This window comes from Canis lupus, chromosome 32 (genome assembly GCF_048164855.1).
Source record: "Canis lupus baileyi chromosome 32, mCanLup2.hap1, whole genome shotgun sequence".
NCBI lineage: Eukaryota > Metazoa > Chordata > Mammalia > Carnivora > Canidae > Canis > Canis lupus.
In genome coordinates, this window is record NC_132869.1 from 25,006,255 (window position 1) to 25,025,807 (window position 19,553).

Genomic DNA, 19,553 nt, shown 5'->3' on the forward strand with positions numbered 1-19,553 from the left:
ATATATATATATATATATATATATATATATATAAACTTTACTCATTTAACTAGAGAGATCAGCAAGAAGTACAATCAAGGCCGGTTTCAACACAAATTAAATCATATGAAAAGGAAGAGGATTACAGCTTAAGGTAAGTAACTTAAATTCTCAAACATCATTTTTTTGATGATATATGTAGATCTTTTATTAAAAATCTTTTTGCATGTAAGTATTGGAAATCTATAATTTGAAGAATAATATTTACTCATAAAATCGGGGCTTTTTTTTTTTTTTTAAGATTTTTATCTATTTATTCATGAGAGAGACACAGAGAGAGAGGCAGAGACACAGGCAGAGGGAGAAGCAGGCTCCAATCAGGGAGCCTGATGTGGGACTTGATCCCGGAACTCTGGGACCACACCCTAAGCCAGAGCAGATGTTCAACCCCGGAGCCACCCAGACATCCCAAAATCGGGGCTTATACCAGCCAGACACAATGTAAACCCTTTACCTACTTTATGTCATTTAGTTCTCAAAGTATTATTTTGAAATAAATATTATGTCTTCATTTTAAAAATAAGGAAATTGGAGCTTAGCAAAGTTCAGTAGCTTGCCCAAGGATATATAGATAATATGTGATTTCACTGAGATGCAAACCACAGTTGGTAAGATTTCTGAGCCTGTTCTTACATTTTATACTACCTTTTAAAATTGCATATGTAAGTTAGATAAAAATAAATTAGTAAAAATGCAATACAATATATTAGATCTTTCTTCCTTGAGTTTCACGTGCACTTCAGGTATGTCAAAAAAAAACAAAAAACAAAAAAAAACAAAACAAAACAGGGAACCAAAAGTATTTAGGAATAAACTTAACAGGAAACATAAAAGATCTGTATGAATAAAACTGTAAAATCTTATAGCAGAGGCATCGGTGATCACCCAGTGTTCTAAGTCTCTTGCTATAAGCAGAAATCAAATTATTCTCTTCCAAGCCAACAGATATGAGCTCTTTTTTGAACTCCAATTGGCTCTCTGCCATTACCAGTGACAATCCAGTTGATGAAACCTCCCACCTGGTCTCTGGGTAACTATGTGGAACATATGGGGGAAAAGGGCCTTCTGTCCTTCTCTATTGCTACCTTGTGTTTAGCCACTGAAATTTTGTGGTTAATGCCCTAGCTTATCCTAACTAATAGAGCAATTGGTATTGAGAATCAGGTGTCCTATGACAAAAACTTGGAAAGTGTTGCTTAGCTTCATAGTTAAGTGGTAGCAAGGAAACTAATCCTGGAGGCTGGAAAGATAGAGAAGTACTATTAATATAGTCGCAATGGATTTAGTAAAACTGCCACCTTTGGTAAATTGGAAGCCAGAACAGGTGTCAAATGAACTTGTGCTCTGGGGGGAGAGGTTTGGCAGTTTTGTCAAAAATCAGCTGACCAGAGACACATGGCTTTATTTTTGGACTCTCATTTCTATTCCATCGATCTACAGATCTGTTCTTATGGCAGTACCACACTGTCTTGATTACAGTTAGGGTTAGCTTTGTAGGGTTAGCTGCTTTTAGACCAAAAAAAATATGAGATAAAATTAAGAGAATCTTTGAGGAACAAAAGCCTTTCAAAGCTCAGCCTTGATGCAAAGATCAGACTAAAGATGTGGTCTTCATACTATTTGATAAAACTTTATAATGGATTAAGTTTCTTCTGGGCAAGGATCATTTTGAATGGCACCTAGTGAAACTTTCCAATTGGATGAAATGTGTTAGGGCAAAGCTCTAACTAAAGGTATAGTTTCCCCATAGAAGCCTGACAACCTCAAAGTAAGCCATTTTTAAAGTTGGGGGGAGGTGGAAGGAGGGTGAGGTGTTCAGTATAAAGAAATAGTCTTGGAAGAAAATGTGGATGTGGTAATGGCATATGGAACTGACTGGAATCAAATAGATCTGAAATCCACTAGTTTTGGGGGTGTTATACAGGCTAAGAACCTTTGAGTGGTAGACTAAAACTGTTTCTGTTTAAATCTCAAAACAGCTATAGATCCTCCCAGTCTTCTAAGATGAAGAAGCAGGCTATGAGAGCAGCAGGGCCCTAACAGGGTATAATGTTTAAATACCTTAGAGGGCTTAGAAACAAAAAAGAAATGTGTTACTTAAGCAACAGTGGCTTGTACTTGAAATATTGGGACATTATTCATTTACTCGAAAATACTGCATATGATCCAGCAATTCCCCTTTAGCTATTTACCCAATAGAAATGAAGACATGTGGCCAAATGAAAACCTGTATGCAGATATTTATAGCACTTTTATTCATAACTGCCAAAAACTGGGAACAACTCAAATATCAAGTGGTGAACAGATAGGATAAGCGGATTATGGTATATCCATGCAATGGAATAGTACTGGCAGTAAAAGGCAAGGAACTATCGATGCGGCAACAACATGGAAGCTAAGTGAAAGAAGCCAAATTAAAGCGTATTAGTATACTGTATGATTCCATTTTCTTGAGTTTATTTGAATTCCAGTTAACATACAGTGTAATATTAATTTCAGGTGTAGAATTTAATGATTCATCACTTCTGTACAACACTCAATCCTCATCACAAGTACCTTCCTTAATACCCATAACCCATTTAGCTCATCCCCCTGCCTAATTCCTCTCCAGTAATCATCAGTTTGTTTTCTAGAGTTAAGTCTGTTTTATGGTTTGTCTCCCCTCCCCATGTTCTATTTATTTAACATTATTGGAAAGGTAAAGTTATAGGGACAGAATCTGATTAGTGGTTGTGTGCAGTGGAGGGGAGGGAATTAACTACAAAGGGTATAAGGGAACTTTTGGGGACGATGGAAATATTCTTTATCTTGGTTGTTGTGGTTACATGGCAATAGAATCTGCTAAAATTTATAGAACTGTAGAGGCTCCTGGGTGGCTCATTTGGTTGAGTGTCCAACTCTTGGTTTCTGCTGTCATAATCTCATAGGTTATGGGATTGAGCCTCATGTCAGGCTCCTTGCTCAGCAGGGAATCTGCTTGAAAGATTCTCTCCCTCAGCCCAGTCACCACGTGCTTGCTCGCTCGCTCACTTGCTCTCTGTCTCTCTCAAAATGAATAAATCTTTTAAAATATATACAACTGTGTACCTAAAAAGTATATTTAAAACTTTTAATCATTTTTTGATATACACACATGAAAATACTTATCCTTATTTTTTAAAAAATATTTTATTTATTTATTCATGAGAGACACAGAGAGAGAGGCAGAGACACAGGCAGAGGGAGAAGCAGGCTCCTTGCTGGGAGCCCGATGTGGGACTTGATCCTGGGTCTCCAGGATCAGGCCCTGAGCTGAAGGTGGCACTAAACCGCTGAGCCACCTGGGCTGCCCCTTATCCTTATTATCTGTAGTATTTTCTGATATTTTATGGGAAATGATGTTTAGCAGTTATCAAAATTCCAAAATTTGGATTACAAAGATTAGGCACAACTTTTATCAAGTAAACTGAAAGACTAGAATGATGGGAACAACAGCTAATCCCTAGTTTCTGTTGATTCGAGTGAGAGACTGACTTCACAAGCATAAAAATAAATTTGTTGGTTTCCTTGCGCTGAATTTTCCTTAAGTGCAAAGTGGTGATGACACCTGTGTTTACCTTGACCAGGTGGCTTTTTTTTTTTTTTAAACTACTGTTTGAACAAATGGCTTTTACCAGGTAAAACATGCTGCTTGACTATTAGTTGCAAATTGCTAAAGAAGGGAGATAATTCTGTAAAGAGACGATCCATTTTAGCTTGGAACCATCATTCACCTAAATGCTGGTCGTCAGGCAGTATGTAATAGGTCTTCAACATTCAAGGTTTCTCTGCCAAACAATATGGTCGGGAAACCAGAATTTCGTTTAAGAAATATCCTTCAGTCTCCTGGAAGCTGGGTTTACCACACTAATCGTTTCAGTCTTACATACAAACCTTTCATGGAGAAGTGTAACAAAAATAACTAGGCTATTATATTTTAGTTCATTTTTTTGTCAAAATACTACCAAAATAATGTCACTCTGCTAAACCTGAAGGAGACCAATAACTTGTAAACGTTTCTTGGCTGATACATATGTGTGTCAGTGGGAGGGGAGGTGGGAGATGCAGAAAATGTAAGGAGATGGCAAATATTAATTTGATAAAAAAGCCATTAAAGAGGACACTTAAAATTTGTATAAAACTTGGTAACATTTTAATGTTGTATATGAGAATGATTCTTTAGTCCCTGTAATTTTAAGGTATTTTGAAAGCTTCCTTTTTTCTTTCCAGAGCTGTTGCTAGTTCTTTAAGAGGTTGTATATGATATTATCTAAGTATATTTTTGCATTTAATATTGAAATAACATATATGACTAGTCGAGTAGGTGGCATCTGATGGAAAGTAATTTTGTTTTTGTGTCCTTATTATGGTTATGAGTTCTCAGGGGTTATGATAGAGTTCTTGTTTTGGTTTGTTTTTTAATAGCAACAATAAATAGTAACATGGTAGGTTTTAAGAAGTATTAATACATGTAATGGGGCTGATCTAGACCATTGATCAGGGGTAGGCGAACTCTTCCTATAAAGAGGCAGATAATAAATATTTTTGTATTTGTGGGCTTTACAGTCTTTGTCATAACTACTCAACTTTACTGTTGTGTGAAAACAGCCATGGATAATGTGTAAATGAATGGATGTGGGTGGATTCAGCCCATGGGCCATAAAGTACAGACCCCATAAACACTCCCTGTTTTAAATAAAAACAGATTTTGAAAACTGTGCATAAAAATGAGTTGTACTTTAGATATATTTACTCATGCATTTAACATGCTTATTCAGTGACAGTTTAAGAGCTCATATGCTAGGTACTTTGCCAAGTTATAGGTGTAGAGCAGTGAACAAAGCAGACATGATTCCTACCCTCATGGAGTTCACAGTATAATGGGGAAAACAGACACTGACCAAGTATTTAAATACATTAACAAAGGATAACTGTGGGTGGGCTCACACTTAAAAAGCCTTGTGGTGAATCATTTTGTAAAATCAGTAATCCCTGTGTGTAACCAGTACTCCTTATGATTTTCATTTGTTAAAATTTGTGATATACTTTATTAGAGATGTGGGTATTATAGTGTATTTTCTCAAAGGTGAATTACTGAACCAAAGAACTTTTCTTGTTTGTGACACTTACCAAAATAAATAAACATGTGCATAACTAGAATTATAGCAAAGTTTACTTGATAGTTGTCTATTTTCCCTTTCAGATATAATTACTGTTGGATTTTATTGTGTCTCAGCTTAGTATCATCTATTAATGTATAATGTTTACTTTTGGTCTGTAGCGGTCTGTTGTCTGAAGGGATAGTTCATCTACATTCAGAAACTAAGGTATGAAATCAAACTTTCTGTAAATGTGATTACTTTCTTCAGAATTTATGTTATTTTAGACTTATTAGAACAAAACAGGAGTATGACTATAGAAATAGAATATAAGCCTTGATTCTTAGAACAGATGCCTTCATGAAATGTTGTTCATAAAATAAGTTGAATCCTCTTTTGTTTCATAATTTCACTGACTATTGGAAAAAATTCTAAGTAAAATGAATTTGTAATCTAAGCATTTTTAATTTTCTTTCTGAAGCCCCAATTCACTAGATCTACCACCCAAAAAAGAAAAGTATCTATATATAAAGAAGGTAATTTGAAGGGTTTATTAATTCATTTAAATATTTGCAGTGTATAGATCACTATTGCAGGTGCTGGGCAAATTGGGGTCTACAAGTTCTCCACCCACTGGGATTTAGGCCAAGGGAACAGTATATGTGAAGGCCAGTCTGGGGAATAATCAGTGAAGTGAACTGAATTCTAGGAGTCAGAACATTAAGTTTAATGTTCTAGGAGCTAGCTGAATATCTTTGAATTTTAGGGGCTAATTTGCCTTATCTTTGAATCTGTTGGTGATAATAATACCTATATTTTATAGCTATACAATCTGGAATTCTTTAAAATACAAATTGATTAATTCAATAGAATTCTGTGTATTACAAAATTGCGTTCTATGGCAAATGATTAGAATCTAACCAATCAATAATTAAATTCTTTTGATGTAGCCAAAGACCAAAAATGTTGATGCAGTAAATAAGATTCAAAACAAACGACACTCTGCAAATAAAGGAAGGAGAGCAAATTCAAGGTACAGTTTTAACAGTATTACTTTCCTTTTTTAGTCTTATGATTGACAGTACCATCATTTTAATTATTTTTTTCTTTTTCATCGTTTTAATTATAAAGCTGTTTCTCCAGATCTTTTTATACCTTACATTGTATATATCTTATCTACATTCAATAATTTTAAAACATGTTCTGCTCAGAAATGTCTTGCAGCAGTTACTAAGCATTTTATGTTCTCTCTTTTATTTTATAAAGATTTTATTCATTTATTCATGAGAGACACAGAGGCATACGCAGAGGGAAAAGCAGGCTCCATGCAGGGAGCCCAATGTGGGACTTGATCCCGGGACTCCAGGATCACACCCTGGGCTGAAGGCAGACGCTTGACCACTGAGCCACCCGGGCATCCCCATATTATGTTCTCTTAAGCAAAATCACCACATTTCAAATTTTTGTTAATTGAGATATTTTCTTAGAACTAAGGCTCGTCTACTTTTTTGAGCATTTAATAGAACTATACATTATTGTATATATATTGACATACAGAGTGATTTGGTGTGCTCTAAGACTGTAGGATCACTATAATTTGCATTCTATTGCTTTTGGTGAAAAAGAATTCAAGACTGTTAGTATTTTAAGCTTGAAAAAGGGGACTGAAGAGGCTCTCTAGGATAGGAGACCTAGAGAAGGAAAGTCACTCCTGCAATGGATTATACCAACCAGCTTCTTTTTATTAAATGTCTTACTTACTCAGACTGATCGTTGCATTATAATCCTGGAAAAATATTTCTTAATGTTAGTGTCTTTTAATTGGCTAAATAACTTTTTTGCTTTTGGAATAAAAGGAAAAATAGAGGGGATAATGAAGAGACAATAAATCTAAAATAGATTGATAGAAGAAAAGAGAACATATACTGCATACATAACATTACTGGTTATCTTATTTTCAGACGTCAGCATTACTTTTTAAAGAAAAGTTTATTTTTCTAAATAGAATTCTGAAGGTTTTGCTTGTTTGTTAAAAAGTAAGTTAGGCTTTAAGTAAAACGTTAAAAATAAGGCTTTCAGAACCATAAACTTGATGGGTTAGAGCTGGCCCATTCCTTAATGCCTTTACTAGTGATTTTTATTTCATATTTCTTCCCTTGTTAAGAAAATCAAATCTCATTTTTTTATTGACTTTGATTCTGGCGAGTATATGTTTCTTTAGATGGAAAAAAAGTTGATTTTGATTGATCTAATAATTGTTCATTCTGATTTTTTCTATAGAGGTATTCTTTGTTTACAGAATTAGGGCTATAAGCAATATCACTTTATACAGTTCTTCCTCAGCAGCATGTAGTTTAAAAGCCACAGAATGGATTTGATCTGGGAGGCACAGCCCTCCTAGTTTTTATGTTTACTTGTTTGGAGGCAATGTCTAGATGAACTGGCCTCGTAAAAGCCTTCTCTAGCTCTGAAGCTGTGTGATTCATAAAAATTGAAAGTCAACTAATTGTTTTTTTATAATATCATCCTTGGAAGTATCAATTGTAGATTTCATCATAAATTTAAAATTAATATAATTTTGATCTTTGTTATTTGAATAAAAGTCATATCTCCTTTGCATATTAACATTGTATATATGAGTGTGTATATATATGTGTGTATGTTTATTTATTCATTTATTTATAGTATAAAATTGAAATACCCTGATGTACATGTTGCCAATGATGTTGCTATTCCGGAAGATTTCTCAGACTTTTCTCTTGCAAAAACAATTAGCAAAATTGAAGGGCAACTGGAGGAAGAAGGCATACCTGATTATATAGATGATGATATTTTTTGTGGCATTAGTAACGACATTGGAACAGGTAAGTTTTCTTTTATTTTTATCCTTGTATCACCGTTACATAGAAAAAGATATTTGGGAACTATTTTTCTTGTATTTAAAAAATGTATTGTGATATCTTGTGTTTGTTTCAAAATCATCTAGTGGGACATGGTAGGAGTAGTGAGTGGAATTATAGATAAAAAGGGTAATGAGTCAGTAATTGTTGAAAATGGGTGATGGGAAGTCGTTTCTCATTGACCTCATCTCTCTACTTCTATGTATATTTGATATTTTCTGTTATAAAGAGTAAAAGATTATATGGGGGGCACCTGGGTATCTCAGTTGGTTAAGCATCTGACTCTTGATTTCTTCTCAGGTCATGATCTCAGGTTTGTGGGATTGAGCCCCATGTCAGGCTCTCCACTCATCAGGGAGTCTGCTTGAGGTTGTCTTCCTCTCCCTTTGCCTCTTCTCACCCCCACCACCCTCAAATAAATAAATAAATCTTAAAAAAAGAAGACTATATGGTATTGGTTTCATTGACCACTTTTCAAGAAACTAAGGTTAAAATGCCCCATAGCTTATCATTTTTGGGTGGGGAGTTTGGGGCAAGGGGAGAGAGAGAGAGAGAATCTTAAGCAGGGCCGATGCAGGGCTCCACCTCACAACTAAATCAAGAGTTGGATTCTTAACTGACTGAGGCACCCAGATACCCCACATTAAAATAACTTTTAAAACCAAATATTTGGTGCTTGGGTGGCTCAGCGGTGGAGTGTCTGCCTTTGGCTCAGGTTGTGATCCTGGAGTCCTGGGATCAAGTCCCACATCAGGATCCCCACAGGGAGCCTGCTTCTCCCTCTGCCTATGTCTCTGCTTCTCTCTGTGTCTCTCATGAGTAAATAAAATCTAAAAAAAAATAAAATAAAACCCAATATTTCTTTGAATTCCTTTCATTTATGAATACTGTATTCTACTTAGTGCAAATTAAAAAAATGAATTATTGATGTGGCATCAGTTGAAATAATCATTAATTTTCTAATGAATGTAATTTTCTTTCTTATAAATTCATTCTCTGCATATCACTTTGAAAAATAATACTAAGTTTAGATCATCTAAAAACAAAATTTAGTTACCAGTAATATTTCTAGAACTGTTGAATTTATGAGAAGCCACTTATGCTTTTGTAAATAAAGACTAAGACAATTGAGTGTATGTGACCATGGTTAATACTAAGCTATAATTGTGACTTCAGGCAAGCCAGTTAGCCCCTCTGTAATAGCATTTTCTTCATTTCAAAATTTATCAGTTTGTATTAGATGGTCATAAGATTTATCTTTAAAATTCTCTTGATTCGGGATCCCTGGGTGGCGCAGCAGTTTGGCACCTGCCTTTGGCCCAGGTCGCGATCCTGGAGACCCGGGATCAAATCCCACATCGGGCTCCTGGTGCATGGAGCCTGCTTCTCCCTCTGCCTGTGTCTCTGCCTCTCTCTCTCTCTCTCTCTCTGTGACTATCATAAATTAAAAAAAAAAAAAATTCTCTTGATTCTGTGAAAACCATAACATATGCGTAATGACTATTGTGCTGCATGCTAGTCAGTCATAAATGAGCTATTCATTTGTAAATTTATTACCTTTACTGACTTATCAAAGCTTTCTGGGAGTACTCTTCAGAAGAGAAGGAAAGTGAAGCAGGAAGTTGCCTGTATGTCTCTGTCAAGATGCCTTCAAGGACACAGTGATCACATGTTGACTATTCTTCAGTACATAGTCACCATGGCCCTGGGACAATATTCCTGCTCTTAGATACACAGAACCAGTACAGACGGACCACCTGAAATTGCTATTTTCTTTTTATTGCTGAATGTCCTCTCTGCCACTTTGCCTCCCTGTCTTCTCTTACCAGAATCTTTGGCTAAGCTATCCCCCCTTCTGGGGAGTTTTCTCTTGTTCCAGATGATTGCCTGAATGGCTGTTATGGGCAAGAGGAAAAGATGAAAAAGTAATTTAATAGTATATACTGCTTTGTAAGACTATTCTTTCTCCTTTCTTTTTAGAGACGAGCTCCTGCAAACTTCACATTTTTAAATGCATCATTTCCCTTCTATACTGTGCTAACCTGGAGTGACATGAGAGGCTTGAAGGAGAGTTGAGGCTAGAGAGCTCTAGGTGAAGTAGAGCCAGTCATTGTTAATCAGCTCCATGGTAACACTGGGAGCATTTAATAAGAGCTTTGTAACAGGAAGTATGTATGGAGATGTTTTGTGCTCTGTTGGGATATATCCTAATGACTTCTCAGAGGCAACTCCAGGTGTTTATTCAAGATAAGATCCGTGAAGGCAAAGCTTGTCTTATCCCTACTATGCCTGGAACATTATAGAAACTTAATGTATATTTTTTGAATGAATGCTTGAATGAATTGTGGAGTGAGTTCTAAGTTCACTTTTCACTTTATTTTGTTATATAGTTAGAGAAACATCAAAGATTTACTACTGATACTGTTGAATAAAGAACTTTAGGTAGTGATGAAATACCAAAGGCAGATTTTAGGGGTTGTGGAGAAAGCTTCAGCAGTACATCATTAGCGTAATTCTTTGCTTTTATGACACATAGATTACATTTTAACTTCTGTGAAATCGGGATATATATTACAGTCACTGGTATTTTATAATCACAGTGGCTGAGATTGAAGTTGAGTTTTGCTAGAGAGGTTTTATGTGTGCTTCTGCCAAACACTTGGGGACATTACCAACCTGAAATCACTTGAAGTTTTCTGACTGAGGTATTTTGGACCACCTTGGTAAAGACTAATTCAGTCTGCAAACTTAACGTGAGTACTAGCTTGTGGTTCAGATTCTCAGGAGAGGTTTTTGTTGTTTTTCCTTCTTTACTCAGTTCCAGGTTGAGATGTGGACAATTCCTTTTCACTGGGTGGATTTGTTTTTCATTTATCTTTACAGTGGGGGTATTTAGTATCTTTAGTATTCTCAAACAAGGATCTCCTGATAAACTCTCCATCTTGAACATTTTATTCCTCGTGAAATAATGATCTATCTTGTAATTGATGGCATCTTAGATTCAGTGAAAGGCAATAAATGTAATTATTTAAATCCACAGAAGCCCAGAACAGATTTCTAAAGGCCAAACTCCGTGTTATGCAGGAAGAATTGGATAATGTTGTATATGAATGTAATAAAAAGGTAAAAACCTCTCAAAATAAATTCTCTAATATTCAAAGATATTTTAGTAGCAGTTTCAATTATTTAAAAAATATATTCATTGAGGTATAATTTACTGTTAAATTTTGAATTAAATTATATATAAATACTCAACTTTTATTCTGAAATACTGAATTTTCACTGGGCTAAAGAATTTTAAATACTTGTTAGCAGTTAGAATTTTCTGTGTAAGATTTACAAATGTAAGCTATTAAACACAAAATATCTCACTTCCATTTTTGAAGATGAAAATGGAATATAATTTGTTTTTCTTTGTGAAATGAATATAAATATCTTTTTTTTAATATAAATATCTGAAATCATATGAAGCTCCTTTTTTACTGCTTTGTTTTGATACTAAACCTTGTGCATTTTTTCACATAATGTATAATATCATAACTATAGGAAAATGAAATTCAGAATTTAAAGTCACAAATAAAAAACTTTGAAGAAGATTGTATGAGACAGCAGCGAACAATTAATTTGCAGCAGTCTCAAACAGAAAAATATAAAACTCTTTTTGAAGAGCTAAACAAAAAATGTGATGGATTACAGCAACAGCTATCTTCAGCAGAAAAGGTAATAATTTTGCTATTTTTCTGGACCTAATGTTAAAGATACTATAAAACTTTAAAGTTTACATGTTTGTGAAGGCACTACTTTTATTTGTTCAGTTATTTTGTTAGTATTTACTAAAATGTCTTCCAATATAAGAATATTCTTTAATAGCGTTATTGAAATACAATTCACAGATAATACAAATCACCCTTTTAAAGTATACAATTTAGTGGCTTTTAACATATTCAGAGTTGTGCAACTGTCAGTACGATCATTTTAGAACATTTTCATCACCCCAAAAAGACATTCTGTACCCTTGAGCCACCGTATCCTAACCTTCTTCCCCTAGTCCCCTCCATCTCTAGGCAACTTCTATTTTCTGTTGATAGATTTGCCTATTTTGGACATTTCATATATACAGAATTATACAATATGAGATATTTTGGGATATCTTTCATTTAAGAATGTTTTTGAGGTTCATCCACATTGTAGTACATACCAGTACTTCGTTCCTTTTTATACAGTAATATTCCATTATATGGATATAACACATCTATTTCTTTATCAGATGATGGATATTTGTTTTATTTCTACTTTTTGACTATTTTGAATAATGCTGCTATGAACATTAACATACAAGTTTTTGTGTGGACATATGTTTTCATTTGTCTTGTGTATATACCTAACAGTAGAATCATTGGATCATATGGTTACCCTGTGTTTAACCTTATGAAAAACACTCAGCTCTTTTCCAAACCAGCTATACTGTTTGTACATTTCCACCAGCAGTGTGTAAGGGTTCTGTTTTCTCCACATCCTCACCAACACATGTTAGATAATCTTTTTTTTTTTTAATTTTTATTTATTTATGATAGTCACAGAGAGAGAGAGAGAGAGCGAGAGAGAGAGAGAGGCAGAGACACAGGCAGAGGGAGAAGCAGGCTTCATGCACCGGGAGCCCTGGGCCAAAGGAAGGTGCTAAACTGCTGCACCACCCAGGGATCCCAGATTATCTTTTTGATTCTAGGTATCTACTCATGTAAAGTTATCTTGTCATATTGATTTGCATATCTCTGATAACTAAAGATTTTGAGCATCTTTTCATATGTTTATTGGCCATTTGTATGTCTTCTTCGGAGAAATATCTGATTCTTTGCTTATTGTTTAAATTGGAACTTTTAAATTCTTGAGTAGTAAATGTTTTTTTATATATTTTAGATACAAGTCCCTTACCAGATACAGATTTCTAAATATCTCTCCCATTCATTCGGTTGTCTCTTCACTTTCTTTACAGTGACCTTTGAGGCACAAAATTTTTTAATTTTGAAATCCAGTGTATCTAATTTTTCTTTGGTTATTTGTGCTTTTGGTATCAAATCTAAGGGGATAATACATTTTAAATAAGCTATCAAAAATTTTATATTGTGCCGTTGAGATAATAAAATAAAGCATACTGTATGGTATTACTTTGTAAGACTTAGGATAAAAATTATGTATTATAAGAGATTTAGGAAGTAGGAAATTATGTCTTCATTACTATATTTTTCTTTAGTGTGTTCATATAAAAGAGCATATGTTTGAACATTTTAGTCTTGTATAATTAGCATTATCTTCTGGTAAAAAAAATTCTAAACATTGGATTTATTGAGATAAGATTTGTGTACAGTAAATCACCCTTTTTAAGTATACAGTTCTGTGAGCTTTGACAAATTCATAGTCATATAACTATCACCATAATTGAAATATAGAATAGTTCTACCATCCCCAAAAGTTCCCTTGTGAATTTAGTCAAATCCTTTGCATACTTGGAGTCTAAGGCAGCCACTAATCTGGTTTTGGTTCTTACATTTTGGCGTTTTCCAGATTGTCATGTAAATAGAATCACATAGAATAACTTGTAGGCTTTTGAGTCTTTTTTCACTTGCATAAAGCAATTGAGGTTAATCCATGTTGAAATCTGTTCTTTTTAATGCTGAGGAGTATAACATTGAATGGATGTACCACATTTTGATTACCTATATGTCCGGAAATAAAAATTAATTACAGTATCTAGTAGCAGAAAGTGCTATCCAATATGGTAGCTCACTATATGTGGCTATTCCAAATTGTGACATGCTATAAGTTTAAAATAAATACCAGATTTTGAAGACTTAATAACAATAAAGAATTAAAAAGAGAATCTTTTTATATTGATTACATATTGAAATATTTTAGATATATTGGGATAAATGAAGTATAGATATATATAATGAAGTATAGTATTAAAATTATTTTTACTTCTTTTTAAAGTAGTTACTAGAAAATTTTAAATTTCATATATGGTTCATATTATATTTGTTAGTCTAAAAGTTATAGACCAGTGTTCTAAGAAAAAAACATTGTATCTGGGAAACCAGAGTTTTAATTTGTCATGATACTTTATCATTTGTCATCATGCAGACAAGTTTCTGGTCCTGTCATCAGGATCATTTCACATAATCTGAAACCTTGCCTACATCTCTGATTCTCTTCTTCTTGGCCTTTATACCCAATCCTATGCATTCTTCACATGTTTTTCATTCATTTTTTTTTTCAATTTCCATTGCCCCTTCTTGATTCAAGCTATTATTATCTTCTTTCTGAATCCTCCCCACTGATTATTTTATGTCTTTTCTCTTTTCCTTATCCATTGTATCCTATGTTCTGTCAATAGATTAATATTCTCAAAAGACTACATATGATTATAACTCCACCTTTGTATGGCAGAAATGGAACTAATATTTTTTTGAGTACTATGTGTCAGGCAAAACATATTATAGAAAGAGACTGAATCTAATAGGTTAAGCAAATTGCCCAGGGTCATACAGATAGTGGCAGAGCAGTATTCAAGCCATGTTTGTCTGACTCCAAAGTCTGTGTTCTTTCCACAAATCATGTAGACTGTTTCTCCAACTCCTTAAAATTAAGTGGTCTACTATTCTACTATTCACTTAAATTTAAGTGGTCTAAATCTCACTGCTGTTGAGAGCTAAATATTTGAACCTTTGGTTCACAGTGAGTCTTCTAAGCTATTACGATACATCAACTCTCTGAAGATTTTTATTATAATGACTTTTCATTAGCTCTGAACTTCCCAGCTTGAATCCTTATCTACCTACCAGACAGAGAGGTGTAACAACTCTCATGGATTGAGTCTTTTTTTTTTTTTTTGGCTAATTCTGCAACAACAGAATTGTTGTTGTCTGCAACAACAACAACAACAACAAAAAACCTCTCAATGTACATTTGATAGAAATGCAAAACAGAGCTTGAGTTTGATGGAGCTGCTTCTATAAACCTATAAAAACCAACTATTTAAAAACTACTACAACTATTATACTAACAGGTAGAGCCATTTCTAAAATACAAAAACAAAACATTTTATTGCAGCATTGAATTTTGTTTTTCAGTTAATCTATTTTAAAATCAACTTTATTGAGAAATAAATACAATTAAATTTACTTGTTTTAATCGTGCAGTTCATTGAGCTTTGGCAAAATAGCATATCCTTATAACCATCACTGCACTTCCTCCAAATTTCCTTTGTCTTCCTTCCCCCAAATCTCTGACCTCTGACCATGGCCCATCTACTCACTGATCTGCATTCCTTCGTTACAGATTAGTTTTCCCTGTTCTACAGTTTCATACAGATGGAATCATAAGTATGTACTTTTTTATGCCTGGCTTCTTTTGTTCAGCATAATGATTTTGAGATGCATTAATGTTGTTGCATATTTTGTGGTTCATTCCCTTGTATTGCTGGGTAATGTTTGTTTATGGATGTACTGAATTTTGTTTATCCATCAATTTGTAGACATTTCTGTTGTTTCTAGCTTTGAACTATTAGAAATGAGGACACTATGAATTTTCATATACAAGTTTTTATGGAGACACATGTTTTTGTATAGGCACATCCAGTGATGTTGGAAAAATACCTAAGGGTAGAATTTCTGAGTATTACAGAAAGTGTATGTTTAACTTCATAAGAAACTGCCAAACTGGGTTGCCTGGGTGGCTCAGTGGTTGTGCGTCAGTCAGCCTTGGGCTCAGGGCGTGATCCCAGGGTCCTGAGATCCAGTCCTGCATCAGGCTCCCCTATGGGGAGCCTATGTCTCTGCCTCTCTCTCTCTGTCTCTCTTATGAATAAATAAAAATAAAATCTTAAAAAAAAAAAAAGAAACTGCCAAACTGTTCCGAGTGATTGTACCATTCTTCATTCCCACTAGCAATATAGGAGAGTTCCAGTTAGTCTGATCTTCATCAGCACTTGGTATTGTCAGTCTTTCAGAATTTTAGCCATTCCAGAGGGGCAGCATATTAGTATCTCATAGTGGTTTAATTTGTATTTTATAACTATTGATCTTGAACATTTTTTCATGTTATTGGCCATTCATATATCTTCTTTTGTCTATTCCTTTTGCCCTTTTAAAAAAAAGTATTGAATTGACATAGGAATTCCTTATGTTTCCTTATATAATTCTTTTGGTAGAATATATAGTGAAGAGTTTCTCACAGTCTTACTTGGCTTTTTTTCTTAACAGCATTTTTCAAAAGATGATTTTAAAGTTTGATGAATTCCAGTATTTTATTTTATTTCTAGTTTGTGCTTTTTTAATCAACTATTTAAGAAATCTTTGCCCAGTCCAAGGTCATGAGGATTTTCTCCCATGTATTCTTAAGGAGTTTTATGGTTTTAGCGTGTGTGTGTGTGTGTGTACATGCATATATAAATAGATCTGTAACCTTTTTCAGGTTAATTTTGTATATGGCATGAGGGTAAGGTCAAGGTTTATTTTTCAGACAATCAACATTTGTTGAAAATAGTATTCTTTCTCAATTTAATTACCATGGCACCTGTGTAGAAAATGGACTATATATGTGGGTCAGTTTCTGGACTGTTCTGCTACATAGATCTCTGTATGATCATTGATCTATATGTAGTATATAATTCATCAATAAAACCATGTGAAGTGGAGTTTTCTTTTTAGAAGGATTCTAATTGCTAGCTCACTTTATTTAGTGGATATGAGTCTCTTCTGATTTTTTATTACTTTTTTGGGTCAGTTTTGATAATTTGTGTTTTTAAAGAAATTTTTCTATCTCATTTAAGTTATTAAATTTATGGGCATAAATTTGTCTTTAATATTCCTTTATTATATTTATAATGCCTGCATGATCTGTACTAATGACCCCTATTTTTAATCTCTCATAATATTCGTTGTTCCAAAGTCTGCTTACTCTGCCTGATATTGTAGTAATTCCAGCTTCATTATGTTTCATGTTTGCTTGGTATATCTTTTTTCAACTTTTTATTTTTCATCTGCCTTTATATTGAGAATAGGTTTGTTGTAGCCACCATATAATTGGCTTTTGCTTTTTCATCCACTTCAGTGGTGTTTCTATTTTATTGAGATGTTCAGGCCAATTATGTTAATGCATTTTTTGATCAGATTTAAAACTGTCATCTTACTATTTTTCTGTTTTTTGTTTTTTTCTAACTCTGTTTTATTACTTTTTTCCTCTTCTGAATTGAATATTTTTTAGTATTACATGTTTTCCTCTACTGTTGGCTATATCTCTGTTTTATATTTTTATGTTCCATTTAACTCAAAAAACATATTTACATGTGTAAATTACATAAAACACAAAAACATATTTGCCATATCACAATCTACCTTCCAATCATGTTATACTCTTTAACACATAAGACCCTCACAACAATATACTCCATTTCTGCCTCCTTTCCTTTCTACTTTTGTTATGTTTACTTTTAAGTGTCATAAATCTCACAATATTTCTTTAAATGGTTATATTTTAAACAGATTGACATATGAAAACGCCTTTGTATTTACCATTTTTGGTATTCCTCATTTTTTTAGATCTCTTTTTTCCATATGACAGCTTGAAATAACTACCCTTTCAGTTTTTGTGCTGCCCTTTGGTAGTCACTGATTCTGGTGTTTGTTTCTTTGAAAAAAGACCATATTTTTCCTTACTGAATTTTTTTTTTTGAAAATTATAGATTCACAGGAAGCTGCAAAAATAACAGAGAGGTCCTTTAGACCTCAGTTTCCCTCATTGATAGCATCTGACATGATGATAGTATAATATCAAAACCAGGAAACTGACATTGGTGTAATCCACAGGCATTATTTGGGTTTCACTAGTTTTGTATGTGCTTCTGTGTGGTTGGACCCTTATATTTTTTAAGGATATTTTCCACTAGATACAGAATTATCAATTAAAACTTTCTGTCTTTTTTTTAGTACTTTAAAGATATCATTCCATTGTCTTCTGGGCTATGTCATTTCTGACAAAAAGTTCACAGTAAATCTTTTCTTTCTACTCTGTATTTTTCTATCTTTTATCTTTGCTTTCAAGACATTCTCTTTATTACTGGTTTTCAGCAATTTCATAATGATGTGTTTCTTAGTTTTGTGTAAGGAGTGTGTTTATTCTGCTTGAAGTTTGTTGAACTTTTTGAATCTGTGGGTTTATAGTGTTCATCAGATTTGGAAAATTTTGGCCATTATTTCTTCCAATATTTTTTCTTTATCCCGTCTCTCCCTCCCCCTCTGTGAAACTTCAATTGTACTTCTCTTAGACTGCTTGATATTATTACACTTAAAATATATCAGTGATATTAGGTCACTAATATTTTTAGCCTTTTTTATTTGGATAGATTCTATTGCTATGTCTTCAGTAGTTTACTGATCTTTTCTTTGCAGTGTCTACTATGCCCTTATTCTTAACCAAGTGAAATGTTCATTTTGATACATTACTCATCTATGGAAGTTCCATTTGATTCTCTTTTATATTCTCAATGTCCTCATTATGTTAACATATATAATTAAAATAGCTGTTTTGACAGCTTTGTCTGATGGATCTGTCATATTTCTCATTTATGGATTTGTTTCTATTGACTACTGTTTCTTCTGTATATCAGTCACATTTTCCTGCTTCTTGGTTTGGTTAGGGATTTTATACTGAATGCTAAACATTGTGAATATTATATTGTTGAGTGCTTGTGTTTAGTGTGCTCTTTGAACACAGGTAGTTATTTGCCAGTTTAGTCCCTTTGAGACCTGTTTTTAAGTTTGGCTGGGATGTGTCTAGAGTAGCGTCGGGGAATAGTTCAGCTGTACCACTAAGGCTTCCCTTAAAGAGACCTTCCAGAATCTCCACTGAATGCCTCAGATGATCACTAAGTTCTCTCCTTTCTGTCAGGTTAGAGATCAGATGTCATCCTTCCTTGTGTGAACTATGTTTGCATTGTTCTGTTTACATTCCTTGATTGTTCTTTGCTGGCCTTGTTGGGTTTCTCTGTATGTAGGTGCAGCCTCGTCCTCAGTATACTGGAAGGATATCCTGTGTAGATTCCTGAAGCTCCCTCCTAATGGAGTTCCTCCTACTTGAACCCTTCTCATAAATTCTAGGGGCCTCGGTCTCCTCCAGCTTCCATCTCTGTCCCTCAACTTAGCAGACCTCGGCTCTGTTGTATTTTCTCCACATTATACCCACAGTGTGGACATTGCCTCCAGGCAGAATGCTGGGGTGATTGTAACACTACTCCATTTATTTGTCTTCTCTCAGGAGTCATAATCCTACTGTTTTCCTTTATCTCTAAATAGTTATATAACACATTTTGTCTATTTTCTTTAGTTTACATTGTGTTTTTATCTTAGGTTCTTATTTCATCATGAGTAGAAGCCTAAATCTTTGTTTTAGGGTTTTTTGGGTGTTTGGGGTTTTTTTGGGGGGCGGGTCAAATTATAGTCAG

The 19,553-nt window shown here is 34.0% G+C and overlaps 1 protein-coding gene across 11 annotated transcripts in view; it reads left to right on the forward strand.

Annotated features, from left to right (window-relative positions):
- Nucleotides 1-19,553, forward strand: part of TEX9 (testis expressed 9) — a 196,674-nt gene that overhangs the window by 151,036 nt on the left and 26,085 nt on the right. For 7 of the 11 annotated variants that reach the window (XR_012022597.1, XM_072808733.1, XM_072808736.1 and 4 more), the window contains 6 exons: nt 54-133; nt 5,339-5,384; nt 6,107-6,189; nt 7,842-8,020; nt 11,097-11,179; nt 11,603-11,776. Coding sequence is in view for 10 of the 11 variants with exons in the window: in XM_072808733.1 (XP_072664834.1) it covers nt 54-133; nt 5,339-5,384; nt 6,107-6,189; nt 7,842-8,020; nt 11,097-11,179; nt 11,603-11,776 (645 nt within the window). In the remaining variant the exon portion in view is untranslated. Of the gene's footprint in view, nt 1-53; nt 134-5,338; nt 5,385-6,106; nt 6,190-7,841; nt 8,021-10,096; nt 10,149-11,096; nt 11,180-11,602; nt 11,777-19,553 lie in introns of those variants that run through there. The other 4 variants (XM_072808734.1, XM_072808737.1, XM_072808738.1 and 1 more) reach the window with 3 other exon arrangements.